The sequence below is a fragment of the Lampetra fluviatilis genome, chromosome 63 (assembly GCF_964198595.1).
Source record: "Lampetra fluviatilis chromosome 63, kcLamFluv1.1, whole genome shotgun sequence".
NCBI lineage: Eukaryota > Metazoa > Chordata > Hyperoartia > Petromyzontiformes > Petromyzontidae > Lampetra > Lampetra fluviatilis.
In genome coordinates, this window is record NC_136337.1 from 3,139,427 (window position 1) to 3,161,390 (window position 21,964).

Consider the following 21,964-nt stretch of genomic DNA (forward strand, 5'->3'; position numbering starts at 1 on the left):
GACCTCCGCCCTGCGTGGCCTCACTCTAACTCAGTCTCCCACACTCTCCCGTCTCTTCCGGTATCTCTCCCTTTAGACCTCACCCCTCTCACCCACGTGACCTAACTCCTCCCCCCATGACGTCATATCCGCGAAGCCGTTTACGCCCGCATTACAGGTTGACTGAGATGACTGGCAGGTGCACCACCTGTGTCCCCTATTTAGCCAACATACACACTTTCACGTGAACCCACACACTCTCACCTGACCCCACACACACACACACTCTCTATAACGTGAACCCACACACTCTCTATAACATGAAGCGACCCACACACACATACTAACGTGAACCCACCAACACACACACTCTAACGTGAACACACACACACACACACTCTAACTTGAAGCCACACACACACACTCTCTAACGTGAACCCACACACACACACACTCTAACGTGAAGCCACACACACACACACTCTAACATGAAGCGACACACACACACACACTCTAACGTGAACCCACACACTCTCTAACGTGAACCTACACACACACTCTAACGTGAACGCACACACACACTCTCTAACGTGAAGCCACACACACACACACTCTCTAGCGTGAACCCACACGCGTCTCTGCACCGAGATAGCCGCTGCAATCAGCAGTTACCCCCCACGCGCGCGGCACCGCCGGCCGAGAACACGAGCCCAGGGTGGGAACGCCGTGCGCGTGCGGCAAGCCTCACTCGACACCCGGTCCTGCGGCCCACCGCACCGCTCTCACCGGCCGCCCGGTGAGAGCGGTGCGGTGGTTCGCCCGGTGAGAGCGGCCGCCGGGCCTGACTCCCACACCAGGCCTCTCCCCCCCCCCCCCCCGTCCAGCCCCCCGCCCGCCCCCCCCCCGTGTTTACGGTAAACATCCAGCGGTGGCCCCGGCGCGTCGCCGCTGAGTGACTCTTTCCTGCGTCTTTAGCGAACGCGTGGAGCGTGGCGGCTGTGGCCAGGGAGGGGACGCAGGCAGTGAATTACTCCCCAGCTGTACCCATATAACCCCCTGCCATTAGACTCCAGCCCTCTACACCAAATTTACTATTAGACTCTACCCCTATACACCTACCCCTCTACACCTACCCCTACCATTAGACTCTACCCCTCTACACCTACCACTACCATTAGACTCTACCCCTATACACCTACCCATCTACACCTACCATTAGGCTCTACCCCTCTACACCTACCCCTCTACCCCTACCATTAGACTCTACCCCTATACACCTACCCCTCTACACCTACCATTAGACTCTACGCATCTACACCTACCCCTCTACACCTACCATTGGACTCTACCCCTATACACCTACCCCTCTACACGTACCCCTCTACACGTACCCCTCTACACCTACCCCTCTACACCTACCCCTACCATTAGACTCTAGCCCTCTGCACCTATCCCACTACACCTACCCCTCTACACCTACCCGTCTACACCTACCCCTCTACACCTACCCCTCTGCACCTACCCCTCTACACCTACCCCTCGACACCTACCCCTCTACACGTACCCCTCTACATCTACCCCTCTACACCTACCCCTCGACACCTACCCCTCTACCCCTACTACCATTAGACTGGAATGATGGGGTGGGTGCTGGATTTTTCTCCGGGTCCTCCGTTCTTTCCCTCCACATTTAGAAATATGCGTTGAGACTATTTGGCAGTTAAACATTTCCACACAAGCCACTTTGTTGAGCTATCATTTGTGGCCAGGTCGCTTCTGGAAAAAAAGCTAAATAGCTCAGTGGGCCTTACCTGGTAAAATAAAAATAGTTTAAAGGTTTTTGTGTTTGTTTGTTATAGGTGGTAGTTGTAGGGGGCTGTAAGAGAGATGACGGAGATGTTGGTGGTGGTGGCGGCCGTGGTGGTGGTGCTGCTGTTGTTGCCAGAGGCGTAGCTAGCGGGGGGCAGGGGGGTACATATGTCCCCGGGCGCCAAGGTAAAGGGGCGCCAAAATGAGGCTTACAACGTTACATTATAACTTATTGCGGCGGGCGCAGCAGCCTGAAACGACTGCACAAATCTACACCTCAACCTAAAAGTTTATATATCCCGCCACACACAGCCTACATGTCATGTAATTACATTTTGGTATGCGGTTAAACGGGGGGGGGCGCCAATTTTATAGTTCGTCCCCGGGCGCAAAATATCCTAGCTACGCCACTGGTTGTTGCCGCTGCTGGTGGTGGTGAAGGCAGTGGGAGGGATGGAGGGGATGGAGGGGGTGGAAGAGAGATGACGGAGCTGTTTGTGGCGGTGGCAGTAGCGGTGGTGGCCGTGGTGTCGCTGTTATTGCTTGTGTTGGTGGCGGCAGTGGTGGCGGTGTCACATTGTTGTTGCTGTTGCTGCTGGTAGCGGTGGTTGTGAGGTGGGGGGGTGGATCACGCTGGAGATGACAGAGCTGTGTGTGGCGCGGGGGGGGGGGGGCTCCTGGGTGTGTGTGGGGGCTCCCCCCGTGGCTTCAAACGCCTCTCATTGCGGCCGCTTTGTGAGCGGCCGGGAGTCAATGGCGCGAGAAGTCCCATTGGCCTTTGTTTAGAAGAGGCTAAAGGAGCTTTCTGATCCCAAATCCGGCCACAAACACCCAGAGCTCCCTGAGCATCGCTGACCCTCACCCCCTCACCCTGCTCACCCCCAACTCTCCCCCCCCCCACCTCCTCACCCCTCTACCCTCACTCTTGCACACCACGTGACAACTGACTTCGTATGGCTGCGTCGGGTGGTGGAGGCTCTTAACGACACAGATTTGGTCAAATTATCTGCTGATGTTGCTGCTGCCGTGTTGACAGTGCCACCCAGTCAGATTGTGAGTAGTGGCCACCTTAACCACGCCACCCAGCCAGATTGTGAGTAGAGGCCACCTAAACCACGATGCCACCCAGCCGGATTGCTAACCCACAGAAGGCACTTTTCAACTGTGCAGAGAACTGATGAAACTCCACCGATAACCAAGTGAAATGTTCAATGTGACTTTGATGAATATAAATCCCACAACAACTGGACACACTCGTTATCACTAACACCACGTGTGTGTGTGTGTGGCCTTAAAAGACAAAACGTGTAATCGGCGATGATCAAGCAATGGCGCTTCCGCACGGCACACGTGCTATGCAGAACGGCTCTTACACATCATGTATGTGCCTGAAGAAGGTCCACTACCTGAAACGTCGGCCATTATATATATATATTTTATTCTAAGGGCACATTGTGTCATTGATGAGTGTGCCAAATTTGGTCAGAGCACTGCGAGGCATAGTCCTATTATCTGCACTTGAAGATAACTGCACGGATGATAGGGAGTGATTTTTGTTTCTGATCGAGGGGTCCACCGATAGTGCACAGCACACCCCTGCGGACGAGAGGAGGGCGACAGAGTGTAGCCACTGGCAGAGCCAGTGGGGGGGGGGGGGAGGGGGTGGCACGTGCCCCCCAAATGATCCGATCGAAATTAGGGATTTCGTTGGGGTTTATTAGTAATAAATCGGCATTTTGCGACCCCCACTGACACTGTGTCGCATATTTTTACGTGCCAGGGACTCTTATGACATGATAGAACAATAGTCTGAGTCCATAATTGGCAATAAGTAACGGAAAAGCGGTTATAAGTGGCTCACAGAATTGTGCCCAGTTGCATAGGCAGTCCACGACTTCCCTGAAGGCAAACACCTTCAGCGAGCGCGATGCCGATCACACAACGCGGTTCGAATTCGACCCTCGATCGATGGCTGCGCCATCGCCGCACACGCGTCGAATAAAAAGCAAGGGGCAAGTCCTTACTTACTAACAACTCCTCTATCATTTTTCATTGCTGGAGGGGTTGCCCCCCCTACCTGAAAATCCTGGCTCTGCCATTGAGTGTAGCCATTGAATTGGTATACAGGAGGTAGTGGGTTCGATCCCGACCCTGACACCTGCTGTATATTTAGAGTTTTGGTGTGTCTCTCGCTCTCCCCGTGGTGAGATGTTAACTACCTCACCTGGTGTGCAGGAGGTCGTGGGTTCAATCTCGACCCTGACGCCTCCTGTATATTTGGAGTTTGCGTGTCTCTCTCCCCATCGTCGCGTGGATTTGTCTCCGGGTCCTCCCGTTTTCCCCTCCACATTTAGAATCAACATCACGTGTTTAGAGCACTTGGCTGCTAGAACATTTCCACTTCGTTGGGCTATCGTTTGTGGCCATGTTGCTACGTAGCTCAGTGGGGCCTTACCCGGTGAAGAAGTAAAGTTTAGTTTAGTTTTAGGGCACGGCAGCTACTCACCCCCTGCAGGTGGATCCAAGGTGAGGTCATCCCCAGATGAGCCCACCAACAGGTGAGTCAGTACACAAGTGAGCCCACCAACAGGTGAGTAGGTACACGAGTGAGCCCATCCACACGTGAGATAGTATACAGGCGAGTCGGTCCACAGGTGAGTCCACGGCCGGGAGCCACCGAGGGGACGGAGGTGTCGACAGAAGAGGGGGGGGGGGGGCATGGAGGGGGAGTGGGAGAGAGACCATGATCAGTTTCTCACAAACGACAATAAACAGCGCGATGGGGGCGAGAGGGTGTGCCCCTGGACAGCCTGTACCCCGCCCCCCGCCCCGCCGCCACCTACCACGCTCCGCTCAGGAGAGCGTATCTCTCCCTCCGCTCCCCGCGTCGCGAGGTCCACGCACGGGAGGGGGCGGGGGCGGAGACCTCCGTCGCGCGCCCCCCCCCCCCCGCCCCCACGGCTCGAGCGCTGCAGTAAACGAGCGGCGCTCGCTCGCTGGCTCGCTGAATCGCTGACTCGCTGACTCGCTGACTCGCTCGCGCGCACTCACACGGCGGACCTGTGTCTGAGCTGGCACGGGACCGCCCCTCCTTCTACCGTCCGTTTCAGTACTTCCCGGTCCGTTCCTGTCTTTCTCCATCCTCAGTCCTTCACTCTCCTTCTCTGTTCTTCCCCCATCCTTCTCAATACTAGCTAACCTTCCCCATCCTTCCCCATCCTTCCCCGTCCTTCCCCATCCTTCCCGCCAACACCTTCCAGTCGCTGTCTTTCCGACAGACCTGTTGTTCACCTGAGGACGGCTGCTTGCGTCGTAAGAATTGTATTTTATGTTTTATTTTTATTTTATTATTTCCCTTCTACGTGACTTTACACAAAGAACCAAGAAGATGAAGACTTTCCAGTCCTTCACTCCCTTTCCTGGTCCTTCCCCCATCCTTCCGTGCACCACTGTCACACGCGAGATACATCCACCAAAGGGTTCGGCCAAGAATCCGCTCAAACACCCGGTCGTTAACTGCATTGGTCTCTTCGACCACTTTTTTTTTTCCCCTTAGCTCATCCCACGGCCCCTTAATCTCCCCTTTCTGACCACTACCGTTCCTGTCCCTCCCTCCCAATCTCTCTCCTCACGGCCTTCACTGAGTACCCATCCATCCAATCATTTGCTCGTCAATTTTTCTTTTACGTAATTCACGCAATTACAGGTTCGCCCATTACATCCTCTCATCTATTGTATTCACCTCATCCGAACCGTCACATGCCCATGCACCACCGTCTCTTTCAAGTGCCTTGGTCAAGGCGCCATATAAATTACTATAAAATAAGATTGTGATGACGTCAGACGCACCTCCAATTATCACGGCTGGCTATGTACGGTGCGAAAGAAGTTCAACAGACTTACATACTTCCCCATCTTTCCCCGTCCTTCCAACTCCTTCCCTACCCTTCGCCCAGCACAGATAAAGAACGTGTAGCTTAACTCGCTCGTTTCGGGGGAGTTCAGCGGGGCAGCCAGCGAGGAAGCGGGTGCTCCGATTCCCCGAGGATCCGGCACAAAACTCGCGACGGCACGTGGAGGGGTGCTTCAGGGCACTCGGGGAGCGAGCAAATCCTTCCCAGACGGTGCGACTTAGCCTCCTCTCCCAGTCGCTCGGCTCACCCCCCCTCACCCCCCCCCCCCCAGCTTGCGTGGTAATTAGCGCACGGAGCAGCGGACGTAGCCTGCCGGGCGGCGTAGGTGGGCGGCGGGTGAGGGCGCTGGTGGGACAGGGGTGTGAATTCACAGCGGCTCTAGGAGCCAGGAGCCAAGGCTTAGAGAGGCCTCATCCAGAGCGGTCACAGCAGGCCCAGATGTTGAGGGCCAAATCCCGGGCCGGCTCGCTAGCTTGCCCCCCCCCCATCCCCCCCCCCCCTCCCTATGCCGCCCCCCCCCAGCGTGCTCGCTCCACTTAAGAGGATTAGGCGGATCGCTCAGCGTGGCGCGCCCCTCCGTGTTTACCCCCAAATCCAATTTGGACTTTGTTTCCTTTTCTCTCGGCCGCTAACGGGGCCCAGATGCTCGGCGGGGCCGATCTGCGCCGTGTGTAGGGGGCAACCCTCGGCGGAGCCCGGAGACCGTGGGGTGGACTCTTTTACCGCCGCCACCGCCGCCACCGCCGCAGTAGCAGCAAATCCCTCTGTTTATACATCTGGGCTGCTAATGTTGCAGTAATCCGTTTTCTTCTCCTAAAAGAGATTTTTAAGCGGTGCAACGCCGGGGGAGTGAAGCGACGGTAGCAGCTGCTTGCGCGCGTTTCAGGTGGTGGCCGGAGATGCCCCGGCTCGAAAGAAAAGTAGCGGAGCTCCAAATGCTGCTGCTGTCGATGACGATGGCGACGCCGTTTGCGATTTTTCTCTCGGCGTCGCCGACGGGCGCAAATTTGGCGACGCCATCCTAACGCCGGGGCCGTGCGGGCGGCCGAGCGCGGCGCTGGCACGAGCGACAGCGACTGATGCCGTCGCTGGTTAAATAATTAACGAGTCAATTTCTAACGAGGGGTCCTGCTCCTCGGCCCTCCTCGTTAAAGCAGCCGAGACAGCGGCCTGAAAGGGTCACCGCGAGGATCACAGATTAGCGGGGAAAGCGACGATTGAATTAATTGACGAGATCTGATCTCACCATTACATCCAACAATTGGGTTAATTTTTTAAACGGAGTCCTTCCCGCATCGTTTATATTGGGTTCTCATGTTCCCCCACCGCCCACCATCTAATATCTGTGGTTTTATCTGCTGCGGTCAGCCAGATTGTACCGCCCGCGTGTCATTTGCGTGTCATTAGGGTGCCACCTGTGTAGAATCTACACGAATCCGTGTAAATAATCGAACGTCTCGTGCGCACACACGCACACTCAATTTGACGTACGCGTCGGTGAGGAAGGGAACTGACGTTGAGTGACGAATCGGATTAAAATCGTGACCAGGTCTCATGAATATTCAGGAGCTCGGCTCGGCCGCTAAAGCATTGGGGGGGGGGGGGGGAGGGAAACGCGAGACATCCTAGCACCGGTTGTGACGGTTGTATTGGTTGTGGCGGTTGCACCGGCAGGGTGCGGCTCTTACCGACGTGAAATCCTGGCACAGGGACGGAGTCCGGGGAGAAGGCCCAGGGCCCCAGCATCCGCGTCCACGCGGTCGCCATGGGGACAGAGGCAGAGACAACGCAGGTCAGGGGGTGGCACCATGCTGAGGCCTCGCGGTCACACAGTACCAGGGACATGACCACTGGCAGCCATTGCCATCACCAGCAACTGCACCATCACCACTGTTGCCAGCAGCAACCGCACTGCTATCAACACCGCCAGCAGTCATATCGCCACGAGCAACTTTACCATCGCAAGTAGCTGCACCATCACCGACCTCCGCACCATTACGACCGCCGGCCACCAATACCGCCAGTCCTTACGAGCAACCGCACCATCGCCGCCGCCAATTCTCATCACTACGCTGGGCGCGCAACAACGCGTCGGCTGTCTAGGCAAACTCCTGGCAAACCACGCGCTCATTGGACCAAATAACCGAGAAACAAAATACAAACGTGGCGGTTGAAACGAGAGCAAAAAAAAAGAACGGTAATCCTCAAAAAGCAGCTTGGCGACAAGTCAACGAATCGCGGGAGCTGTAACTCCTTACGCAGCCGGGCGTGACGATTAAGATGACGGTAATGACGGCGGTGTTGCCGATAACTCTGCTGATGCTGCTGATGCTGCTGATGGTGACGATGATAGCGACTGGTGATGATTGGCGCACTGACACTCGAGATGCAGAAGCAAATACGGGGAGGTGAGGGGAGACCAGGAACCCCAGGAACCCCTGTGAGCTGCTGACAGACCGATGTTTGTTTACACTCACCGGGACTGACTCACACCACTGACTCACACGCCACCCCCCCCCACGCCACCCACACACAGAGCCCCCCCTCCAGGTGTACCCCTCCCCCGCCTCATTCACAGGTCTCATGCAGCCCCAACGGCGGTGCCAATGCCTGAGCCGCATTCTCGAGAAGGTGGATCAAGCGATCACCCTTTGCCTGTTTCATTACCACTGGGATGACACAGATAGGCGCAATCATCGCCCCCTGCTGGCAGACTAACGCCCGCTTGCAGGCCCACCCACTACTCTGAGCAACCACGTGCCACACGGGGACTCAGCTGCCAGTCGGGATGCCCCAGGCTAGACCACGCAAATACAAATCATCGCCCCACACCCCCCCCCCAAATGGCGGACTTAACGCCCGCGGACAGCTACTGCCGGGGGTGGGGGGGGGGCGGTCACCGTTCACCGTTCAAAACGTTGTTGAGACGAAGTGACGCGAGACGCCACGGTGCACAGGAGGGCCCCGCTCTTTATCAAAAACGCAAAACCACTCCCCGCTGTCGTCATTAACGCCGGCGCTCGTCTGCGCGGCTGTGCTGCCGGTCGGGGCCTGAATAAACTCCCGGTGCCCCCACGCTTCCAGCGGGACTCTCAAGGGGGTTAGGGGGGGCAATCGCCGAGGCCCAACTCAGGCCCTGGTGGTCGCTCACCGTGAGTCCACACACGCGGCGAGGGAGGGCGGCGGGGGTGGTGTCGGGGGGGGGGTGTGCCGGAGTGGGGGGGGGGGCGGGCGGTGACCCCAACTGAACACGAGCGGCTGCGGCTGTCTTTTGTAAACGGATCGCGCGTCGCCGCCTCGGCGCTGCCGCTCCTAGGAGGGGAAAACCCGAGATGAGAACTCGAGTAACGGGCAACGAAAATAAACAAAACGAGAGCGCTTCGACGCCCACGTGCGCGCACTCCCGACCTGCACAACCGGCGTGGTTTGCGTGCACGCCACGAAGCCGGTGAAACCGAGTTCGGTTCCCGCTCACGGCCCAACATCGGTGACGGATACCTGAACCGGTCCTGGGACTCCGCTATGGCGGTGTGTAAACGTCAGCACTGGGGGAGACAAAGGCGGCCAGGCGTGGTGCTGGCCACCAACCTTTTTGTGTGCCATGCCGGGCTTCATACGTGCTCGCAAACAGCACTCGCCCCAGCTGTTCCCCTCCCAGCATGCTCGCAGCCGCCACAGCGGCCAATGGGGGGCTCGGGACGAGTGCCAGTTGCTGGTGACCCCTCCACCTTTAATTAAATTACCACAAAACCACGGAGAAAAGAGAAAGATCACCCATTAAGCCTTTACAGACGGTTGGGTCAAGTGCTGTTAGCAAGCACTTATGAAGCCTGGCATGGCACATGAGGGGGTGGGTGGCCAACACCACGCCCGGCCACCTTTGTCTCCCTAGCGGCGATGTTTTACACTTTGCACCAGGTGCTCATTCGAGGCTGAGTCGGCCTAGGACTGGTTCAGATAATTGTCACTGGAGTTGACCGTGAGCGGGAATCAAACTCGGGTCGCCGGGTTCGTAGTGCAGCACGCTAACCCACTGCACAGCAGCTCCCCACTAACACACGCGCGTACACACTAACACATGCGCGCACACACAAACACACGCGCGTACACACTAACACACGCGCGCACACACTAACACACGCGCGCACACACAAACACACGCGCGCACACACTAACACACGCGCGTACACACTAACACACGCGCGCACACACTAACACACGCGCGCACACACAAACACACGCGCGCACACACTAACACACGCGCGCACACACTAACACACGCGCGCACACACAAACACGCGCGCACGCAGCAACACACGCACACAGCAGCACCCCACTAACGGGAGCTCCTCTCTGCCACAATCAATCACGGCGGTAATGGAATGTCAGCAGGCGGTAATTAGTTTGCTAATTAACAGGGGAGGGGGGTGCCGCTCCCCGCTGTCTGCGGTGCGCGACCACCCGCTGCTCAAGAGCAGCACCTGAGTACGTGAGTGGCGGTGGGGAGGGGAGTAGGTCGCAGGGGGGACCGGGGAGCAGGGAGTGCACAGAGGAAGTCATGGGTTCATGAGCTTTGTCGACATCGTGGCGCAATAACTAACCCGGTGGTTCAACGGTTCAGACTCTCACCCGTTCAGACCCTCACCCGTTCAGACTCTCACCCGTTCAGACCCTCACCCGTTCAGACCGTCACCCGTTCAGACCCTCACCCGTTCAGACTCTCACCCGTTCAGACCCTCACCCGTTCAGACCCTCACCCGTTCAGACTCTCACCCGTTCAGACTCTCACCCGTTCAGACTCTCACCCGTTCAGACCCTCACCCGTTCAGACCCTCTCCCGTTCAGACTCTCACCCGTTCAGACCCTCACCCGTTCAGACTCTCACCCGTTCAGACCCTCACCCGTTCAGACCCTCACCCGTTCAGACCCTCACCCGTTCAGACCCTCACCCGTTCAGACTCTCACCCGTTCAGACTCTCACCCGTTCAGACCCTCACCCGTTCAGACCCTCACCCGTTCAGACTCTCACCCGTTCAGACCCTCACCCGTTCAGACTCTCACCCGTTCAGACTCTCACCCGTTCAGACCCTCACCCGTTCAGACCCTCACCCGTTCAGACTCTCACCCGTTCAGACTCTCACCCGTTCAGACTCTCACCCGTTCAGACCCTCACCCGTTCAGACTTTCACCCGTTCAGACCCTCACTTGTTCAGACCCTCACCCGTTCAGACTCTCACCCGTTCAGACTCTCACCCGTTCAGACTCTCACCCGTTCAGACTCTCACCCGTTCAGACTCTCACCCGTTCAGACTCTCACCCGTTCAGACCCTCACCCGTTCAGACCCTCACCCGTTCAGACCCTCACCCGTTCAGACCCTCACCCGTTCAGACTCTCACCCGTTCAGACTCTCACCCGTTCAGACCCCCACCCGTTCAGACCCTCACCCGTTCAGACCCTCACCCGTTCAGACCCTCACCCGTTCAGACTCTCACCCGTTCAGACTCTCACCCGTTCAGACTCTCACCCGTTCAGACTCTCACCCGTTCAGACCCTCACCCGTTCAGACCCCCACCCGTTCAGACTCTCACCCGTTCAGACTCTCACCCGTTCAGACTCTCACCCGTTCAGACTCTCACCCGTTCAGACTCTCACCCGTTCAGACCCTCACCCGTTCAGACTCTCACCCGTTCAGACCCTCACCCGTTCAGACCCTCACCCGTTCAGACCCTCACCCGTTCAGACCCTCACCCGTTCAGACCCTCACCCGTTCAGACCGTCACCCGTTCAGACCCTCACCCGTTCAGACCCTCACCCGTTCAGACCCTCACCCGTTCAGACCCTCACCCGTTCAGACTCTCACCCGTTCAGACTCTCACCCGTTCAGACTCTCACCCGTTCAGACCCTCACCCGTTCAGACCCTCACCCGTTCAGACCCTCACCCGTTCAGACCCTCACCCGTTCAGACCCTCACCCGTTCAGACTCTCACCCGTTCAGACTCTCACCCGTTCAGACTCTCACCCGTTCAGACTCTCACCCGTTCAGACCCTCACCCGTTCAGACTCTCACCCGTTCAGACCCTCACCCGTTCAGACCGTCACCCGTTCAGACTCTCACCCGTTCAGACTCTCACCCGTTCAGACTCTCACCCGTTCAGACTCTCACCCGTTCAGACTCTCACCCGTTCAGACTCTCACCCGTTCAGACTCTCACCCGTTCAGACCCTCACCCGTTCAGACCCTCACCCGTTCAGACTCTCACCCGTTCAGACCCTCACCCGTTCAGACTCTCACCCGTTCAGACCCTCACCCGTTCAGACCCTCACCCGTTCAGACCCTCACCCGTTCAGACCCTCACCCGTTCAGACTCTCACCCGTTCAGACTCTCACCCGTTCAGACCCTCACCCGTTCAGACCCTCACCCGTTCAGACTCTCACCCGTTCAGACCCTCACCCGTTCAGACTCTCACCCGTTCAGACTCTCACCCGTTCAGACCCTCACCCGTTCAGACCCTCACCCGTTCAGACTCTCACCCGTTCAGACTCTCACCCGTTCAGACTCTCACCCGTTCAGACCCTCACCCGTTCAGACTTTCACCCGTTCAGACCCTCACTTGTTCAGACCCTCACCCGTTCAGACTCTCACCCGTTCAGACTCTCACCCGTTCAGACTCTCACCCGTTCAGACTCTCACCCGTTCAGACTCTCACCCGTTCAGACTCTCACCCGTTCAGACCCTCACCCGTTCAGACCCTCACCCGTTCAGACCCTCACCCGTTCAGACCCTCACCCGTTCAGACTCTCACCCGTTCAGACTCTCACCCGTTCAGACCCCCACCCGTTCAGACCCTCACCCGTTCAGACCCTCACCCGTTCAGACCCTCACCCGTTCAGACTCTCACCCGTTCAGACTCTCACCCGTTCAGACTCTCACCCGTTCAGACTCTCACCCGTTCAGACCCTCACCCGTTCAGACCCCCACCCGTTCAGACTCTCACCCGTTCAGACTCTCACCCGTTCAGACTCCCACCCGTTCAGACTCTCACCCGTTCAGACTCTCACCCGTTCAGACCCTCACCCGTTCAGACTCTCACCCGTTCAGACCCTCACCCGTTCAGACCCTCACCCGTTCAGACCCTCACCCGTTCAGACCCTCACCCGTTCAGACCCTCACCCGTTCAGACCGTCACCCGTTCAGACCCTCACCCGTTCAGACCCTCACCCGTTCAGACCCTCACCCGTTCAGACCCTCACCCGTTCAGACTCTCACCCGTTCAGACTCTCACCCGTTCAGACTCTCACCCGTTCAGACCCTCACCCGTTCAGACCCTCACCCGTTCAGACCCTCACCCGTTCAGACCCTCACCCGTTCAGACCCTCACCCGTTCAGACTCTCACCCGTTCAGACTCTCACCCGTTCAGACTCTCACCCGTTCAGACTCTCACCCGTTCAGACCCTCACCCGTTCAGACCCCCACCCGTTCAGACTCTCACCCGTTCAGACTCTCACCCGTTCAGACTCTCACCCGTTCAGACTCTCACCCGTTCAGACTCTCACCCGTTCAGACTCTCACCCGTTCAGACCCTCACCCGTTCAGACTCTCACCCGTTCAGACCCTCACCCGTTCAGACCCTCACCCGTTCAGACCCTCACCCGTTCAGACTCTCACCCGTTCAGACCCTCACCCGTTCAGACCCTCACCCGTTCAGACTCTCACCCGTTCAGACTCTCACCCGTTCAGACCCTCACCCGTTCAGACTCTCACCCGTTCAGACCCTCACCCGTTCAGACCCTCACCCGTTCAGACTCTCACCCGTTCAGACTCTCACCCGTTCAGACCCCCACCCGTTCAGACTCTCACCCGTTCAGACTCTCACCCGTTCAGACTCTCACCCGTTCAGACTCTCACCCGTTCAGACTCTCACCCGTTCAGACTCTCACCCGTTCAGACTCTCACCCGTTCAGACCCTCACCCGTTCAGACCCCCACCCGTTCAGACTCTCACCCGTTCAGACTCTCACCCGTTCAGACTCTCACCCGTTCAGACTCTCACCCGTTCAGACTCTCACTCGTTCAGACTCTCACCCGTTCAGACCCCCACCCGTTCAGACTCTCACCCGTTCAGACCCTCACCCGTTCAGACTCTCACCCGTTCAGACCCTCACCCGTTCAGACTCTCACCCGTTCAGACCCTCACCCGTTCAGACCCTCACCCGTTCAGACTCTCACCCGTTCAGACTCTCACCCGTTCAGACTCTCACCTGTTCAGACTCTCACCCGTTCAGACTCTCACCCGTTCAGACTCTCACCCGTTCAGACTCTCACCCGTTCAGACTCTCACCTGTTCAGACCCCCACCCGTTCAGACTCTCACCTGTTCAGACTCTCACCCGTTCAGACTCTCACCCGTTCAGACTCTCACCCGTTCAGACTCTCACCCGTTCAGACTCTCACCCCTTCAGACTCTCACCCGTTCAGATTCTCACCCGTTCAGACTCTCACCTGTTCAGACTCTCACCCGTTCAGACTCTCACCTGTTCAGACCCCCACCCGTTCAGACTCTCACCCGTTCAGACTCTCACCCGTTCAGACTCTCACCCGTTCAGACTCTCACCTGTTCTATGGGCCATAAAGTAAACCGCTCTATTCTGCACTACTTCAACGATGGAAGTACAGCAAAACGACACAAACTCTCTCTCTCTCTCTTTCCTAAAGCTCCCCGCGTTGAGGCTTCCGAACAACGTCGCTACGTGCGAGCGCGGGACTGCTAGTGCTCCCAGCATGGGACCCCGACTCTCACGGCTAGTATCTCGGCAGGCAGGGAGCCGCAATCACAGCTGCTGGTGCTGCTGCGGTGTTGGCGGAAATTCACGCGGCTGGATGAGCACTTGTATCCCGAGGCCCCGTCGCGACAATACTGCGCTGTAATTGTTGCGGTTCAGAGCGCGTTGCAGTCAAGGGTTCAACCTCGCCGATGAAAGCGTGCACGCGATGTAATTCCTTGGTGTTGGTCATAACGTGGCAATGTAAAAAAATTGCACCTGGATATATTTACTGAGTTGGCGCTACGCACAGCAGCAGTGTCGCGCCGCCCCGGGTTTTGATCGCCGACTCGGGCACCGCCTCTCCGTACGTTCACCCCCCCCCGCTGTTCTGCACCGGTGTCCTCCGTTGTTCTCCAGTTTACTCGCACAGCTTAAAAAATAACCCATACAGTGAAACTGGTATTGGCCAAACAACGTCCTAAAGCAGTTTTTTTTTTTACATTTTGCATCACACACACACAGAGCGCCCACGTCACCACCCCCCCTACTCCTGCCAAAACACTCGGCATGGCCCTCCTGAAAAAGAGTCCTGAGACTCGGTGAGGCATTCCCAGTTGAACAAGCAGAATATTCATAATAAGTAGTGGTTTGCTGGGGTGATACGGGACGATGCCAGAGACTCGGCTAATATCGTGCTTGCCACTAGGTAAACACGTGGTATTATTCATCGACCGGTTCACTCGTCCAACAGGACACCCATCCCCTGCCTGCTCATCCCTACGCGTCGCCCCGTCTGTCCGCACGCAACGCTCTCCACGTTCATCCCAGAAGTCACAATCCCCCCACTGCTCACAACTCATCCCAGGATCACCCATCACCACCACCACCCCCCCTTCCTCGTTCGCCTTCTCACTCACTCGCTCGCGAGCGAGTTACTAGCTAATAAAACGTCACAGTGGCTGCTCACAGACGCTCGCCCGCACGCTCCCCCCCCGCACGCTCGCACGCAGAGGGAAAAATAACAACGGGGGAAGAGGAGGCGCGGGCCAGGGACGATTAACAGGCGCCGTGCCGCGCCGCTGCCTCCTCAATGAGGGGCACGGGACGGGGCGGCCGTTCGTCTCGCCACGGAGCGTGCAAACGCCCGCCCGCCCGCTCGCCTACCCGCCTGGGGGCGTCCGTATTACTTACAGCGGCCCGCGAGCGCCGATAAGCCTGCCGTGCGGCAGATAAGGCGCGATTGGATTTAAGGGGCGAGTGAAGTTGTAACGGGGAAATGCGGCGAGAGTAATTTGGCCGGGTACAGATAAGGCCGACAGCAAACTGCTTTCAGATTATTAGTTTTTCTTTATTTCTCGAGCCGGGTTTTGACGACAGGGCGAGCGATCGAGGGCGAGAGAATCCGGGGCGACCCCCCCCCCCGCACTGATGCCCCCCCCCCACCCCCGCACTCCGCCCCCCCTCCATCCCCCCGGCCCACCCCTTCTTGCGCGCGATCCGTTCCACGCCGTGAAGGTTGTGACGAGCGTGAGGTGCTTTCTCCCGCGGCCTTCTGTGCACTGTCGCCGCTGCCGCCACCCTTTCGTACTCTCGGCCGCACACCAAGATGCAGATTCCCAATCCCCCCCCTACAACCCCCCCCCCCCTTTGCCCACACAGACTGTTGGGGCAAGTGCTGTTAGCGAGTAGCACCCACGAAGGCCGGCACGGCACACGAAGGGGTAGGTGGCCAGCACCACGCCCTGCCGTACTCTCTCCTCGAGAGCGATGATACCACAGAGTTGGCGTGTCTCTCCCCATGGTCACGTAGATTTTTCTCCCTCGACATTTAGAATCAGGCGGTTAGAGTATTTGGCCGTTGCTTATTTTCACAAGATAAGCCACTTCGTTGAGCGATCTTTTGTCGCCAGGTCACTTCTGAAAGAGAGCTGTCTAGCTCAGTGGTAAAATAAAAATGTAACAGTATTGAAAACATATTCTTGGTTCTTTCGGTAAAGTCACGTAGAAGGGAAATAATAAAATAATAAACGTATTTCCCTTCTACGTGATTTTACCGAAAGAACCAAGAATATGAATCCCTGCAGTCACGAAAGCTTTAAAACGTAACAGTAATAAAAACAGTACAGGACCCGCGTGAAAAAGAGGCTTAGGACTCTCATTGGTAAAAAAAAAAGGGTTCATCATCATCCCCACCATCATCATCATAATCATCATATGTACGCATGTATGTTGAACCTCTCACACGTCTTACATAAACCAACCGTGCTAATCAGAGGTTCGGGGGAAGGACATCAAACTAACACGCGAAAGGCAGTTCGAAAGAAAAGATAAGAGGGGACGAGACACGTTGGGGACACCGCTGAACATCCACACATCCACGTCAGTTACATAACGGACGAGTGGCCGTGATCGAGCGGGAATCGGAGTGATGGATGTACGGAGTGGGGGGGGGGCTGACAAGGAGACCAGCGATGTGGCGGAGAGATGGAGGAGTGCTAGAGGGCAGGACGTCCTCCACCAGAGGAGTTCCCTTCCGCCGATAAACTTCAATCGTTTAACCGGAAGATTACCCATCGGACACTCGCCAGCTACTCGCAATCGCCAGATACTCACCATTCACCTAATACCAGGGACTCGCACCCACGACATTCCACCACTCACCAGACACTCACCGTATACTCGCACTCACCACCGCGACGGGGGGAGCGCGAGAGGGGGCAGTGAGAGAGGGGGCAGCGAGAGAGGGGGGCAGCGAGAGAGGGGGGCAGCGTGAGGGGGGGGCAGCGAGAGAGGGGGGCAGCGAGAGAGGGGGGGGAGCGCGAGAGGGGGGCAGCGAGAGAGGGGGGCAGCGTGAGAGGGGGGCAGTGAGAGAGTGGGGCAGCGCGAGTTGGGGGCAGCGAAAGAGGGGGGCAGCGTGAGGGGGGCAGCGTGAGGGGGGCAGCGCGAGAGGGGGGCAGCGAGAGAGGAGGGCAGCGAGAGAGGGGGGCAGCGTGAGGGGGGCAGCGTGAGGGGGGCAGCGAGAGAGGGGGGCAGCGCGAGAGGGAGCAGCGAGAGAGGGGGCAGCGTGTCAGGCAGTGTGTGAGGGAGCAGCGCGCGGCCACTTGACACAATCGTTTGAAACAGCAGTGTTGTGTTTGCCGGCGTGTTCGTAGGCGTCATGGAGTCATGACATCGGCACAAAGCGGGTCAGTGATATAGGAAACACACGGCCACACAAACACACACACGCGTGCACACGCACGCACACAAAGATCCCCCGTGTAGCCTTAACAGACTGTTGGGGCAAGTGCTGTTAACGAGCAGCACCTATGAAAGCCGGCACGGCAAACGAGGGGGGTGGGTGGCCAGCACCATGCCTGGCCGTCTTTATCTCCCCAGTGGCGATGTTTTACACGATCCACCAGGTGCTCATTTGCGGCTAAGTCGACCTTGGGGAGGCCCAGGACCAGTTCAGATTAATCGTCACCGGTGTTGGTGGCCGTAAGCAGGAATTAAAGTCGGGTCGCCGGGTTCGTAGCGCAGCACGCTAACGACAAACGCCGCCACTCCCCACACGTGTGCACGCACACGCACACACACGCGCACACAACACACACGCGCACACAACACACACGCGCGCGTATTCACACATCTGCACCTCCCTCTGCAAACCCGACCCCACTCGGCCACCAAACGCCCGGAGACTTCAAAAACGAGCAAAGCCTCCACCCTCCCCCCCCCCTTTAAACTTACACCGCCGACTTCAAACGGGACGCAGCGCGCCGCCGCACGCACGCACGCCTCTCCCCCTTTCATCTGCCCACCTCCACAAAGAGAGTGCTCGCTTAAAGAAGCGGGCCCTCCTCGCCTCTCCGCCCATCGCTTCGCCCCTCTCGCTTCTCCCCTTGCCTCTCCCCTTTCCCCTCGCCTCTCTCCTCCTCTGCCTCTCCCCTTCCCTCGTCTCTTGCTTCTCTCCTCTCCTCTCGCCTCTCACTTTTCCCCTCTCCCCTCGCCTTGCCTTTCACTTCTCCCCTCATCTCTCAATTCTCCCCTCGCCTCCCCCCGCCCGTTCTCTCGCCTCTCCTCTCATCCCATCCTCCTCCTCCTCCAATCCCGACCTCCGCCATGCCGCTGCTCCTTGACGCCCCCTGACTCTTTAGCGAAACAATGAGCAATATTTGCTCTCGGCCGTGAAACGTTTGCGATTACGAATATTTGTTTTTGCAGATAATCTTCTGCTCCCAGCAAGGCACTGCTGCCGCTTTTCTCTCTCCCCCCCCGTCTCCTCCCCCTCACTCTCTTGGCTTCTCTCAACCAAAGCCACCACGACCACCACCGCCCTGAGATACAAACGCGGGAAAAGCCACGGCAGTTGCCCAAATCGAGCTTCAAAGTAAGGTCACCGTCTCTCGTCAAGGTCGCAGGGTTCGTCTTGCACCGGTTGTCGTGGGTTCATTGATAAACAGCAGCAGCAGCAGCAGCAGCAACGGCGCTAGCAGCTGCAGGACACGGTCACGTGATGTGGCCACGGAATGGACCAACGCAGACGGGACACGACACACTCGTTATAACTTTAAAAAAAACAAATAAACACCACGTGACTTTACCGAAAGAACCGAAGAGTATGGATTCCTGCAGTCACGAAAGCTTCAAATCTATATATTGTCATAACTTGTAACGCGGCCACCACCACCGCCGCCACCGTACCAGAATCGCTCCTCGCTCTCGCACAGAGAGGACAAGTCGGGAGGCACGAGGAGCAACCTCGGGCCACCGGGATAGGCGGCAGCAGCCACGCGGGCAAGCCGGCGCTAACCAACGACTTGCCCCGGCTCTGTTGTCCCCGAAATATCAAGTTGATCTCTGCCAACTGATAAGCCACACGCGCTAGGGGGCTACGACATGATGTCCCGTTCAGATGGAACAGGCGGAGTCCACATTTTTATGCATCGGCTTCTTGAGCCAGGGTATGGAACCTTCCTCAACTCCCCACGGGAAGGGGGTTTTACAACATGTGTGCGGTGATCCACCTACCCCTCGTGACTCCACAGCGCTGTATTACATGCGCGTGCGCCTTTGATTACCCAGCAGATCCTGGGTCTAAAGACTCTTCCAGGAGGGTCCTGCCACGTTTTCCTGCCAGTAAGGGGGGCAATGCCGCTCTATGCAATCCCGGTTGAGTTAATTGGCAGGCAATTTTTTCTCTGCATTGTTTTGCCCCAACGTCAGTCATATTATTGGGGCTTTTTTTGTTGGCAATGGGAGGGTAATCGGAGAACCTGGAGTTAACCCAACAGAACAGGGGGAGCACGTACAAACTCCACGCAGAAAAAGGTGCCCTAGTTGGGAATCGAACCCGGGCCCCTTTCCTTCTGCGAGACCACACGAGTGTTGCCACTGAGCTGCTGCCACCACCGATGCAGAGGCCGTGAGCGGCGTTGGGGAGGGAACCCACGCCCCTGTGTGCTAAGGGTGTCCCGCTCGCTCACCCCGAACGTAAACACGCGGGCGAGGACTCACAGAACCCACCCACGCGTACACACCCACCCGCCCACACTCGCACAGACACACACCCACCCACCCACCCACCGTTCAACAGAAGAGATGATTCCACAGCACTGATACACAACGGACACACAGCTGGGTACACAGCGACACAGAGGACCAATACACAGCGACACACACAGCACTGATACGGCATAGCGATACTATAACACCCGCCAAGTGGCGGTGATGTCACTAAGGCGCTTGTGCCAGGCTTTGCGCACGTGAAGTGTCGAAGGCTCGCTGGCAGGTCACGGGACAGACCCAAGGGTTGCCTGACTGAGATGACCGGCAGATGCGCCACCTGTGCCCCCTAATATGCCAACGTTACAAAGACAAAGACCCCCCCCCCCCCCTTATAGCCTGAACAGACTGTTGGGGCAAGTGCCGTTAGCGAGCACCTACGAAGGCCGGGACCACCCATGAGGGGGTGAGATGTGGCCAGGACCATGTCCGGCCGCCTTTGTCTCCCGAGCAGAGATCTTTCACACGCTATACCAGGTACTCATTTGAGGCTGATTCGACCGATCGGAGGCCGAAGATAATCGTCACTGATGTTGGCCGTGAGCGGGAATCGAATTCAGGTCGCTGGGTTCGTAGCGCAGAGTACTACCTGCTACACTACGGCGACATAAAAAAAGACAAAATACAAAGATCCCCCGTGTAGCCTTAACAGACTGTTGGGGCAAATGCTGTTAGCGAGCACCTATGAAAGGCAGCATGGCACGTGATGGGGTGGGTGGTTCGCACCATACCCGGCCGCCTTTGTCTCCCTAGTGGCAATATTTACACACTGCACCAGGTACTTGTTTGAGGCTGATTTGACCGAGGGGAGGCCCAGGTACTGTTTCAGATAATCGTCACTGATGTTGGTCGTGAGCGGGAATCGAACTCAGGTCGCCGGGTTCGTAGTGCAGAGCACTACCACTACAGCGACAAAGACATACGCACACACACACACAACGCACGGCTCTAGAAGGTCGGTGTACGAGGGGCCCCATCCACTCTGCATGACTCATACGACCAAATCAGTCTTCGTGACTACAGGTGTAGATTACAAACAGTGATTACAGGTGTGCATTACAACAGGGGATTACTGGTAGAAGTGACAGGGAGAGACTCAATCTGGTAATTACAGGTTACGTTAAAGATATCGCTGCACCGAGTAACGGCACGAGAGAGAGTCCATGTGTCTGTGAGTTCGCGTGTTCACACATCTGTGAGTGAGCGAGTTCTCACATCTGTGAGCGAGTGAGTCGTCGTGTCTGTGAGTCGGTGTGTCTGTGAGTCGGCGCGTCTGTGAGTCGGCGTGTCTGTGAGTCTGCGTGTCTGTGAGTCGGCGTGTCTGTGAGTCGGCGTGTCTGTGAGTCGGCGTGTCTGTGAGTCGGCGTGTCTGTGAGTCGGCGTGTCTGTGAGTCGGTGTGTCTGTGAGTCTGCGTGTCTGTGAGTCGGCGTGTCTGTGAGTCGGCGTGTCTGTGAGTCGGCGTGTCTGTGAGTCGGCGTGTCTGTGAGTCGGCGTGTCTGTGAGTCGGCGCGTCTGTGAGTCGGCGCGTCTGTGAGTCGGCGTGTCTGTGAGTCGGCGTGTCTGTGAGTCGGTGTGTCTGTGAGTCTGCGTGTCTGTGAGTCGGCGTGTCTGTGAGTCTGCGCGTCTGTGAGTCGGCGTGTCTGTGAGTCGGCGTGTCTGTGAGTCGGCGCGTCTGTGAGTCGGTGTGTCTGTGAGTCGGCGTGTCTGTGAGTCTGCGCGTCTGTGAGTCGGCGTGTCTGTGAGTCGGCGCGTCTGTGAGTCGGCGTGTCTGTGAGTCTGCGTGTCTGTGAGTCGACGCGTCTGTGAGTCGGCGTGTCTGTGAGTCGGCGCGTCTGTGAGTCGGCGTGTCTGTGAGTCTGCGTGTCTGTGAGTCGGCGTGTCTGTGAGTCGGCGTGTCTGTGAGTCGGCGCGTCTGTGAGTCGGCGTGTCTGTGAGTCGGCGTGTCTGTGA

General features: G+C 57.5%; 1 protein-coding gene across 4 annotated transcripts in view; it reads right to left on the reverse strand.

Annotated features, from left to right (window-relative positions):
• Positions 1–7,311: 7,311 nt before the first annotated feature.
• The window catches only part of LOC144951755 (uncharacterized), a 48,720-nt gene continuing 34,067 nt past the window's right edge, over positions 7,312–21,964 (reverse strand). For 2 of the 4 annotated variants that reach the window (XM_078882110.1, XM_078882109.1), the window contains exon 7: positions 7,312–7,402. In XM_078882110.1, the coding sequence (XP_078738236.1) occupies positions 7,328–7,402 (75 nt within the window). In that variant the 3' untranslated portion in view covers positions 7,312–7,327. Of the gene's footprint in view, positions 7,403–8,834; positions 9,015–21,964 lie in introns of those variants that run through there. The other 2 variants (XM_078882108.1, XM_078882107.1) reach the window with 1 other exon arrangement.